The sequence below is a fragment of the Agelaius phoeniceus genome, chromosome 2, assembly GCF_051311805.1.
Source record: "Agelaius phoeniceus isolate bAgePho1 chromosome 2, bAgePho1.hap1, whole genome shotgun sequence".
Classification (NCBI taxonomy): domain Eukaryota; kingdom Metazoa; phylum Chordata; class Aves; order Passeriformes; family Icteridae; genus Agelaius; species Agelaius phoeniceus.
In genome coordinates, this window is record NC_135266.1 from 114,159,772 (window position 1) to 114,172,143 (window position 12,372).

At 36.3% G+C, this 12,372-nt stretch overlaps 1 protein-coding gene across 5 annotated transcripts in view; it reads right to left on the reverse strand.

Moving 5' to 3' along the window:
- Window positions 1–12,372, reverse strand: part of EPHA6 (EPH receptor A6) — a 373,338-nt gene that overhangs the window by 277,709 nt on the left and 83,257 nt on the right. For all 5 annotated transcript variants that reach the window (XM_077174587.1, XM_077174585.1, XM_077174590.1 and 2 more), the window contains one exon: window positions 11,646–12,309. In XM_077174587.1, coding sequence (XP_077030702.1) covers window positions 11,646–12,309 — 664 coding nt within the window. The remainder of the gene's footprint in view (window positions 1–11,645; window positions 12,310–12,372) is intronic.

Below are 12,372 nucleotides of genomic sequence, written 5' to 3' on the forward strand. Positions count from 1 at the left end.
AAAAAAAAAAGATGACTTCTCTCCATAGGCTATGGTGAATAGCATGACCTGTATTTTTAACACAACAAAATATGACCACAGAGAGCAATCTGAAAATTACTTGCAGATTTTTAAATTTATATACATTTGCATTTATATTGTCATTACTTCTTCTGCAACAGCTACCTCAAGCACGAGTGGATTGTTGTAAAATTTATTCTCATTTGGTTGGGCCACTTCCTCCCTTCAAGGAGGAACTCAGTTTAAGCAAGGTTTCTCTACTTACAGGAGTTCTGTGTTATGGCATTTTTAGATTTAAATACATCACAAAGTTATTTCTAAGTTTAAAAATGTCACAATAATCCATCTACATGTGTCAGATCTGTAGCATAAAAGAGCCTGAAATCATAGAATAGATTTTCCTAGCAACTTTGCTTCATATATTGCATATTTACATTTAAAAAACAAACCCAACAAACAAAACCCAAAAACAAAGCACCAAACAAGCTACGGAGAAGTGCTTGTTTGTGCATAAGTATTAAATCACAATAGTGGAGGATTATGGAGCTATAAAGTTGATGACTAGACTTTTTTCTTGAAGTGTGAACAATTACTTAGCCAAGCATGGACTTGTTTCTGATTTCCATGACCTTAGCAGAAATTAGCCAATATTTTCCTTTGGAAACTACAGACCTTTCACTCACTACCTCCAAACTGCACCTTCACCCCATCTCCAAATTCATTTAAGAAGTCTCATCAAGATCAGAACCCAGAGGTGTTAATGATTAAATGGCTTAGTATTGAAAATTCTGAGCTTAGTGTGCATTGCTTCCATAAGCACAAATCAGCATTTATCACTGGAAGTTCTGAACAACCCCTTAAAAGTCCAGACCAGAAGAAATATATTTCAATAATTATCTGCAAGTCTAGACATGTCTAACTTGAGAGAAATGTATGATTTGTTTCATATGGCCCCATACCACCTCACTCCTGCTATCAGATAAATCCTGATTAATAATGATTTTTTGCCTCTTCTTGCATTTTTAATTCTAAAATTGGTGATGCCAGCTGACCAGACAGGATTGCAAAATTTGGTGGTGGCTATGAACAGGTTGGGACACAACAGTTAATAAACAGTTAAACACATTAGTTGCATAGAAAAGAAGGGTGAAAATTACTTTTTTTCCCAGCTAATCTGAGTCATTGATCAAAGGGAAAATCTAAGGAAGGTCAGCAGGAGAAGCACAGCCAGCCAGCCACAGAGTGACAAGGAGCCATTCAGAGACATCCACCAGTGCTAAATGAAAAATCTCTGTAATGGGATTTTGTCAACATTGTGACCATTTCCTCTACAATATTAACAATATATACAGACTTCATCCTCTTCTGCTATAATTGTTTAGCTGTTTTTCAGTTAAACATTGTAGGTTATTTGGGGACTTTTCACTAAATACTTGGATTTTCACCAATTTTTATGACCTTTAAAACACAACATTTGACTTCAAACTTTTAGTCACCTGATCAAATTAAAAAAACCAATGTAGATTATACAACACAAGACAATATAAGTGAAATACTTAAAGAAACAAAACCACAAAAACTGAAACAAACATGAACACCTCAAACCCCAAATACTAATCCCTTGTGATTAGAATTTGATTTTGTGACAAAAGTTAAACATTTCATGTGATTGCAGTAAAGACAAAAAAAAAATCCAACATATCCAAAAGCTTCTTAAAATGGAGTTTTAAATTTTCTATACTGCACTAAGAATTTGTAATTTTCTTCTTTTTGTACTATCAGTTTACTTAGTGTTTTGTAAGGAAAGAACATAGAAGGAAAAAAAAAATCTGATCAATCTAAATTTTCCTCCAAAACTTTCATCTGAAGAGAATTCAGGTCTTTCTTAAGAATTGAAAAAGACTTTTTGGAAAATGAAATTCTTTCACAGAATTTCTCTTACTAACACAGTTTAACAGGATCTGTTAATTGCACTAACTAGGAATATAATATTAAATTGAGATAAATAGGCAAAATGGTAATAATTCCTAGTTCAAAATAAGAAATACACACAGAAGTAATTAAACTCATTATTAATTTACTGCATGTCAAAGAATCTCTATTCATATCTTGAAAAGAAAAATATACATTTCCTCATAATCTGGGATTAGCCTTTCCTGGTATCCTAAATGCCACAAACCAACCCTGTCTCCAGGCATTCCCCTTGGAATCTCCTCAGAGTCCTTACCATCTCCTGACTTTTGACCTTTTTTTATTTTCTGTTAAATGTTGTGGAAAATTTGTTCTGCCTTAAAATAAAAAATATTTTTACGTCTTTTATTTCAGTCTTTCACCTCCCAATAATTCCACACTCAAGTTCTTGCTACCCTTATGAAGGCATCTTGAATACACATGTGTGTAAGTATTAAACTACATTTAAAAACAGTGGTTTCTCAAATATTGATTAAAAATAATTGCAAGAAAAATTTAACATGGAAATATCATGAGGAATATTACCACAAGCACAACCTATAAATATTCACCAAGTGAAATATGTACTTCAGGACAGTCTTTAAATTTGGGATGGGTTGTTGCTTGCTTGTACTCCCCCCCCCCCCCCGCCCCCCCAGTTTCTTTCTGAACTACCATTACATACAGATATTGGTATGTAAAATTCTGCACGTACTGAAATAACTCTTTAATATAATTTTTCAGTTCTTCGATCTTGACTGCTCAGTTTCTCCTTGAAGATTGGTTTACAGTAAAATTGAAATCTACATTTTGATTCTGCATAAAAGATAGACTGCTATTAAATTCACTGTTCCACAGGGACTTTATTAGGGCTGCTACTGAACTGTGCATCATTTTAATTAGAATTAACACTTTCATCTTGTTTATGAATATATGTAAGATAAGCTTTGAAATATTTAACATCTGGGAACACAGTCAAGCTGTCACAGCAAAATTAAGACATTTCACATCCATAACTATTATTATATAATAGCCAGATACCAAATAGCTAAACATTCATTGTTAGCATTTGGAGTATAATCTCTCTATGCATACATTTCCCTGTCCTTTGGGAATTTATTCATGCTTTGATCAGTATCCCTTTGAAGCAACTTTTCTTTAAAGAGAGACATTTCAAGTGCAGTCCTTGACTGTGTTAGATGTTTCCCTGGTAGGTACGAGACCTGTTTTACATAATTTATTCTGCTTTTAGTGCACACATCCCTAGATACACAGCTAGAACAGCACAAGCTCACTGCAGCAGGTTGGGTCCCAAGGATCACCTTCCCATGCTGGGATATTTACTTTGTAGGATAGAAAGATTCATGGAAATGAATATTTTACTTCAATCTGCTCAATAGGCTACCCTCTCCAGGTCAGCAACGTCAGTAAACTCAAGGCTCTTCCCAGCAGAATATTCTCCTGGGTTCTGATGGGACTCCAAAAAGTAAAATTAAGGGGGGGGGTGGGAAGCTAATCCACACAAAAAAATCCCACAAAACCTTTTAGGAGCGAACTTTCAGCACATCTACTAAAACACTATGGGACTGTGAGACATGTCAAACAGCAAATCTTTGTTAAATTATGTCTAGAATGTCTTTCTCAGAATTTGCCATCCAAATCTAAGGTAGCTGACATTTTGGAGGTCCAGTTACTGATCCTCTCCCCCTGCCAAGAGCCCTGCAAGAGTCTTCCAGCAGCAGTGCAGCTCAAAAGCAAATCCATCTTATGAGTTCTCTTGAAACTACTGAGGATGGAAAAATCTCCAAGTGGTGCCTCCCCTTTCACAGGAGTTCTTCTTCCTTTCCCTTTTCTCTTATATAAAGGTGTCAGTCATAAATTTTGTCATTAACAGTACTGCCTTTGCCATCCATTTTTTTTGTTTTTTCCCATTTAGTAAGAACTTAGGCTTGGGAGCAGCCTCCAAACTGCTTTGCCCAAAAAAAGTCTCACAGGACACAAGGTTTGGTTGGTGCAGTTTCTGAGAACGTTTTGAATACCGCTGTCCTTAAAATCCAAGTTGTTCTGTGACACAGAATGACCTTAGAGTCTATGTAAGTTTTTCTAAGACAAGTGATACTTATTTTTTACATTATTCTCCACTATAAGTTTCAGTAAGAAAAGGCAGAGTGTGTTGGCTAAAGGAAATCTTGTCTCATTTGCATTATTACTGAGACTTGCAAAAAGCAAATATAGTTCAAGTTTTTAAACCCCCACACACGTCCTTTTGTATTCAAGGCAAACATCCTCAGAAATCTCTCTGTGCATTCACTCCTGCTTGTGATTCCTAGGCTACGCCAGAGAAAACCTCTTATTGATCACTTTTGAAATTATATTTCTCAGCACAAATGCTTTAATAATTGACTGAATAAAATGATGCTAAACCTCTACAGGAACAGTTTCATTACAGAACATGCATTATGGCTTGTTTGCAAATGTGTTACTGATTAATAACCTGCCTCGGAGGAAATGCTAGTGATTATCTTCAGATTTTGGATCTCCACTTTATGGGTTCTCAAAGGGGACATAACCCACATTGAAATAATAATGATATTCCAAAATGTTTCAATTATTTCAAAGCACAAATTTAAGTGCTTTTGCTCAGAAGCCTAAGGAAAAAAAAATCTTCAAACAGAAAAAAATCTAATTCCTAGATTTTGAGAATTTCTGAGCCATTATATTACATATAACATAATTATATAATTAGATAGATGTAGTCTACAAATTGAGTCAGATTTCTTATTATTGAAAAAAAATCTACTGTAAAAACTTTGGAAACTTTCACTGAGCACTATGACTAAAATGTTTTCTCTTAGCTTATATTTATTTTCAGGGCTCCAACAGGAATAACAACAATTCTAGAAACTGAATTTCCAAAGACAAATATATCAAGCCTTTATTATTGTGTCAGAACTGTTATTCTCCTATAAGAAATGACCATGGAAATCCTTAAAACACAATTGTGCTGTGCACACAGTTGTGTTCCTTTGTAAATTAGGGCCAAGGGTTGTCACAGATGCCTCACAAAGGATTTCTCTTTTGCAAGTCTTAGCACCTTCCATGAGTAGCACAAGTAATTTTGTATTCCACAAGTGATATCAGGGCTTTTTAAGTGAAGCATTATGGGTTTACTCTCCTCCATCTGTTGGTCAACACAAGACCTCCTCCAAACACAGATGTACATTTTCAGCACATTGAGGAAACTCAAGTGCTGAGGATATACCCAGTCATAAAAAACCCCCACCACACTTCTCTTCCAGCTGCAGGAAAAGCTCCTCAGCTGTAGGAAAATGCAAGCAGCCAATGCTGAAATTTTACATGCAGAAAATACAGCAGGCCAAGGGTTTCACTCAAGCAAAAGTCAGCCACATTCAATACATTTGATTGTTGAAACAGTCAAAGTAGATCATGTGTGAAGTGCAATGAACATCCTTCCAAGGCAAATTAATGTGAAATGTTTCAACTGAAGTTTCAGCTAATGACTCCCAGAAGAAGGGAGGAAAAAAAAAACCCCAAACATGGCAAGCAAGGAAAAGCTGCATTACCCAGTAATGGAGGTCACAGTTTCTGATAGTGTCTGTAGGATGTGACATACATTTTGAAGACAAATCCTATGACAGTGAGGGACACAGGACAGTAACATGGAGTCAGTGCATTCCTTCTTCCCCTCCTGCCACACTACAGCATTCAAGCTGTCAGTCCTCCTGCTGTTTTGGTAGCACAGGAGAAACTTCAAGTTAAAAAATAACAAACAGTTTTACAATGTACTTAGTCTATATACAGTTGAACAGATGTATAGACACATTTGTATTTATACTTTCTGTAAAAGTTAAACAGCTTGTTCCCATTAGTACCACAAGTTTTCCATGTGGCCATCACTGCACTGCACTTTTTTCGGCAGAGTAAGAGCAAGTAACTAATTTACTGTGGGCTGCTGCTAATGCCAAATCATGCAGCTCTGCTACCAAGTCTAACACAACAGCAAAATCAATCCCTGCAGTCCCTTGGACAATTTTTGCCTACTGTTTATCAAGGATAGCTGGTAGGATCAATATCCAGCAATATTCACTAACGCAAAACCTGAGGCAAGACACACTTGAGTTATCAGCAAGCTTTTGTTGCTGAAGTTTCATGTCCATGTGTACAAACAGAAAATATTGAAGTTTTTCAGTTTCAAACTCACTATTTAACCTCAGCTGACTTCCTTGGTCTGCTATCAAAGCAGGTTTCTATTCAATGCACATTTCAGTATCAGAGTGAAAATCAGCAATTTCCAACAGTAATTCAGTTTGCAAACAATAAGTTTTCTATTTATGCATAATTTATTTAGGTGCAATTACAAAATCAAAGCTTTGATTTGAATTTTTACAGTGAAATATTTTGGAAACCAGGTTGTAGTGACCAGGGTAAGGTTCCTTATTTGCTCAAAATAATGCAAGTATGACATGACAAGAATTTGCAAACAACTTTTGTTCATTTATTATCACTGGTGCTTCCTTACTATCTAAAATCAATGTACAGGGCTTTTTTTGTCCTTTAAATCCTTACTTCTGAAGCAGCATCCCTTTTCAGCTGTTTTATCAGAGTTTTTGTTTTTATCCAGCTGAACAATCTGCAGATGGCTATAGATTAAGTAAAAAAGGCTTGGTTGTGAGCTGCAACATGAATTTATATGGAACTGAGATTTTTCTGGCTGTTAACTCAGGCAGTCATTGAAGACAGGTGCCTTCAGGTAGTTACTTAATTCCTACAACTTTGTCAGCACTAAAAAACCCAGAACCAAAAAGACCCACCCCCTCAAAAATCAAAATCAGTAACTAACTTAAATATCCCCATTTTTAAGGCACTGAAAAGATGATGCAAAAATGCTACAATTAAAATGTCCAAACAAATGAAAACACAACAAACTAACTGAAAACCAGAAACAGCCATCAAAACAACTGAAAAGTGTTGAAAAAAGGTGAAATTACTGAATCCAGCCAAGTCAGACCTCTCTAGATTAGTACCACTCACTAAAAATTCATCCTTTTGACAGTAAGTAATATCCCATCCATGCCACAGTTCACCATCCCTCATTTACCTCCTATTTCAGCCAGGCAACAATGTTAGTTTTAATTCACACTAATTGCAAGCCTTAAGGACAAAATGGTTTTTGTTGCGCAAGTGGAAAAAGTACAAATGAGAGATACAGCCTGAAATAGCTTGGAACATGACCTGCCATTTAGAAATTAAAACCTGGATACGGGAACTTAAAAGTGCTGCCAGTACCATCTGCAATGTCCCCTCAGAACAGAGAGTGATTTAAGTTTTTTTCCATGGTAAATATTCTTTTTTTCTAATGTATACAGGCCTCAAGTTCAGAGTTTTTTTCCATATGCTAGCAGCTATATGTGGTTAAATGCATTCAGAGCTTTGAGCTCATTATCAATTACTTTTCCATACTCTAACCTACACATTCTTAATATCCACAACTTCTGGTTTCTTTCCCTGTCCTTGTTCTTGCATTGTACTAAAAACAACTATTTAGCAGTTCCACCTAAGAAGCCAATCTGGGATTGACAAATCACAATTCAACTTTATCCATATTCATAATTGAAAGATAAAATTTGTGTGGAGTGTTCAGAGATGTGCAGCCTTACAAAGGCCAAAGATGAGATTTTTCAGTGAAAAATATATTTCACCAATAAACACAAAGGTTTTAAGTACTACTATTGAAATGGTGACATCTAAAGCTCTGCAGACTCACAAATTATGTAAAATAGACCTTCACTGCCTAAGCACAGGAAAGAAGCGTGAATTCCTTTCAGAGCAGTCAAAGTTAAAAATCTGTTATAAATTTCATTAAATATATGGCTATTTACTTGAAAAAAATAATGCAACTTTCAAAAATTGATCTGATAAGACACAGACTTTTAAAAAAGACAACCAATTAAAAGACAATTATTTAAATTATCTTTCTATGGTTTCCTTTAAAGATGCTTCCATCAGTGCTTGGTAAAGATCTGATCTCATGAGCAAATAAACACATGGAAGAACACCCAAAAGGAACCTTACACAATACTGTATCTCTGTATCTTGCAGTTCCAAAGTACTTTATTCTCTCCTTTTCCTTTTTGATGCCAGCACACAGGTAACTAAAGCATGACTGTAACATGAACTGCTTGGTTTCCCAAAAAAAAAAAAAGCCACACTACAGGTATATACATACCTATATACACATATAAATATACATATATATGAGGAAGGGATTAGTTAACTGAAAAATGACAGTAGTTTCCAGTTGGATCAGATGGAAGGGCTAAATAACACAAAGATCAGCTGCCAAAGCAGAAATCTTAACACTGAAACATTACCACAAATTCAAGTGATGAATAATGGAAAGAACTGTTTGTTCAATTAAAAACTCCATGTGTTCAGGCATTAGTATCCCTAGGAAGTGTTGTTCAGTCAACTCAAGGTCAGAGAATTTGAATTTTACATTTTCATTTCTTTCTCCATTTGTCTCAATTAAAATAAGCCAGGTGAGTCTGTCAGTGTCTGTTGTTTTACATTCTTAACACTTAGCATTCCTTCCAAATATACCCCACTTTGGAAGTGGTGGCTTCCTAAACATATTCCTCAAGAAGAATCAATTTTTTATGGCTGGCAATACACACTTTTGCACTGTGTTTGGTTGGTTAAGACTAAAATAAAATCTGAAATTACCATAATAATTAGTATTTGCTATATATAATTGAATTTTTCTTTGCAATTAATTCCTAACCTTGAATAATTCAGATAATTTCTGGTAAATCATTAAAAAGTCAAACTTCTCTTAACAGTCATCCAATTATTTCTATATCATGCCCTAACAGAACTGAACCATTATGATTAAGTTTATAAAAGGTTCCTTTTCATGATTGTTTGCTCCTATGTGAAAAACCCTACCACAAAGTCCTGATATGACCTGTATATATTATACATTTGCTAAATTCAGCACAACTTGTATCTTGGGCTGACATTCAGAGAACACAGAGTATTGAACATGCCACTTTTAATTGTTGTTTACCAGAATCCTTAGCAGCATTTCCTCCTTCTAACCTGAAACTTGGGGCTGATGTAAATGAATTAGCAAAGCCACCAGTTCATATCAGAGACATTTCTAAACTGCATTACCAAATTACTGGTTCTAATTTATTATGCCTAAAGATACAGAAGAACATATGAATGATGTTGCTATTTCAGGATTTTGAAGGCAAAATCTTGAAAAGTAGACTCAAATCAAAGACTGATTGTTTACATAGTAAACTTAGAAAAGATGGGTATATTCCAGATTATCCCATTAAAAAAAGTACAGAACAAACAAGTACCTGGGAATCTCCTGCAGTCAATGCCACTTTCCCCCCCACTGACTTCAGAAAAGGAAGTTAGTCCCAAATTACTGAAAAATTCCCTATTAATATGCCTCTGAACTAACTGTAGACATTTGGGTATACATTTAACAGGTAAGGATATTTTCAATCCAGTTAGGAATTCTTCTCAGACACTTTGGCTCTGAAATGATGCTTTTACAAGAAAATGTAGGGAATACTGAGAGATCCACAGAGAGAGATGCATAAATCTGACATATATTGAAATAATTGAAATGTTGCCAGTTAGGAAAGTAGGTAAATGAGATTTAGGCAGCTGAAAATAACCTATGATTTTTAACAGCAGCAGTAAAACTGATCAAAGACTGGTTTTATTCCCATTCTTGCTGCTTTGCAAAATGATGAGCAATGACAATGGCAGAATATCTTCCCTTAATGCCATTTAGTATTTTGTGAATAGAGAGTCTGTATCTCCACAAATATCAAAACAGAAATTTATTCTTTATATTCTGTGACAGATAAGCCATATTTGCCATGAAGTGCTTATTCCCCACTGAGCCACAGGCTGGGGTACAAAAAGTTTGACACCATGTGCAAGTAGGAAAAATATATTAAAGTATCAACAAGTATTTCCCACCACCCAATTATTTTCCAGAACATACTTCAAAATGCAAAATTATTATTCTGTCTATTTTCATGCAGAAGAAAGAAATGGCTCTCTCCTAAGTATGTCACAGATTATGCCTGCACAAAACACTGACAGACTGGTGCAATACACTTACAAGACTCAGATTTGCAACAACACCAGCAGGGGAATGGGAGGGGCAAAAGGGCTTTGGGGGAAAGACCCAAAAGACGTGAAAATTTTATAAATATATATCAGGTCTTATCAGGCTATGATAGAGTGCCTTCTACTCTTATCCCACCTAGTTCCCAACTCTCTAGTTCTCTGAAAAGAAGCTCAATGTAAATTTTAAATATTTTCCCCTCAGAGTGTTTGTAATATTCAGGTATTTATTTTATTGAATGGGTGTTAAAGCTTTCTCAGGATTTACTAACAAGCAACAACTCTTTTAAACTCTTAATTTGTTATTCATGTCTCAGCCAAGAAGCAAAGTCTCAAAGTAGAATATTATGTCTGTCTGAAAGATGTCTATCAACACACACATCATGGTTCAGTTCACAACCCTCAACAGTCACCCTGAAAAAATCCCACTGTACCAATGCACTGCCAGCTGTCCAAACATGCATCTCCACCACCAGCTCTGGCACAAATGTGGGCACCCTGAACAGGAGGAACCCTTCCACTCATGGTTTACACACTGCTGAGTGAGAACTACAGAAATTAAATTGTGCTCTTTAGTTATGAAAGCATCTCCTGCAGTTGGGCTTGCCTTGGGCATCTTATTCACAAAGCAATGCAAGACAAATGTATTCTGAAAAACTGTCAGAAAAAAAAAGCATAAAAATTTAGATTCACTGTAGAAGTTAAACGGACAACATCAACCTAGGAAAATTATTTCAAAATATGTGGAAGCTCTAGTAGATTAGAATTTTCTAAAGCAGTAATTTGTAATTCTTGGGGTAACTAGGAAAGAATACCCAAAAACTCGTGGCTTTGGGTACTCCATTTCACTTTGAAGGTCCTGCTCAGCAGATCAGATGACCAACTGAATAAACCAGTGGAGTCAATGTACTGCAGAAAACATTTCTGGTAGACTTTGGCTGCTGCCTATATTGCTCATTACAGATCTAGTGTATGACTCACTTGCATAATGGACAGGAATTCATTCAGCATTAAAGTTTCAGAGAAAATCCTTATCCCATTAAGAGAGAAACCTTTTGACCTTATGTACAAAATTATGCTGGCTTCCAATAATGGCACTGTCAACATTGTATCTTTGCAGCGAGTGTATTTTGATAATTAATGCCAGCAAGATCAAACAACAAAGAATTTCATTTTCTGATTACAGTGCATAGTGCTTTTAATGCTCTCTATTATCCAAGGTTGCTGTGCAGCTTGCCTAACACCATTCAATCTGAGAAATTCTTGAGCAAAATAGCAGAGTCATTTTTGTAAAGGAGTACAGACTCTCTCTCCCCCTTTTTGCTATAAAGCCAATGTTGAATCACAGCAGACAGCCTCAGCAGCCACTGAGATATTCTTCACAACCATTACCACGGAAAAAAACACCTTATTCTCAAGTAATTTTGAAACTATTATGGGACAGTGGAAGAGAACACAACAGCATATTACTACTCTTAAAAATTAAAAAAAAAATAAAAAATCAAACAATGTTTTCTTACCATGACAGGAACCCTCCAGCTCTTCATATCCCACACTGCAGATGCATCGTCCCAGAGGCACCAGCCAATCCCCATCTGCCCCACAATACAATTTTGGGGTGTCACGTTCCTCAGCACTCTTCACGCAGGAGCCCCGTACTTCCACCAGCGAGGAAGAATCCACCCTTGGAATGGTGTCAGGAAACATGGCCAAATTACGGACTGTGAAAGGGCATTTCTTGTAATAGACACGGACTGACACCAAAGCAATGCACGCTCCAATGTCCTGGAAAGCCAGATAAAATCCCTTCTTGTTGATGGGCCCAACTTCACGAACTTCCGTGTTGAGCTTGAGGATGCGGTCACCCAAATCCATCTGGGTGAAGCTCTCATCAGCAGCTATGGTATCAATTTTGGTGTACTGGTTTGGCTTGAATTTTACTCCATGGGGCTCATCTGACTCCATGTAGTAGAGATTGAACGTTTCCTTGCAGGTCCCCAGCACCCAGGGAATGCTGTTGCAGTCCCTCAGGGTGAACTTCATCTCCACGTAGATTTTCTGCGCGGCGTCGCGGGAGACCCAGTTGGTTTGCAGCCAGTTGTTCTGGTTGGGCTCCATCACATTGCACACCTGGTAAGTGTGGATGGGACGGTTGTGTTCATCCATTTCAGTTATGGCATCCCACTGAAAAGAAAATAAAGGTGTTTGAAAAACAGGAAAAATAGGTGGCTGAATTATTAATAATTA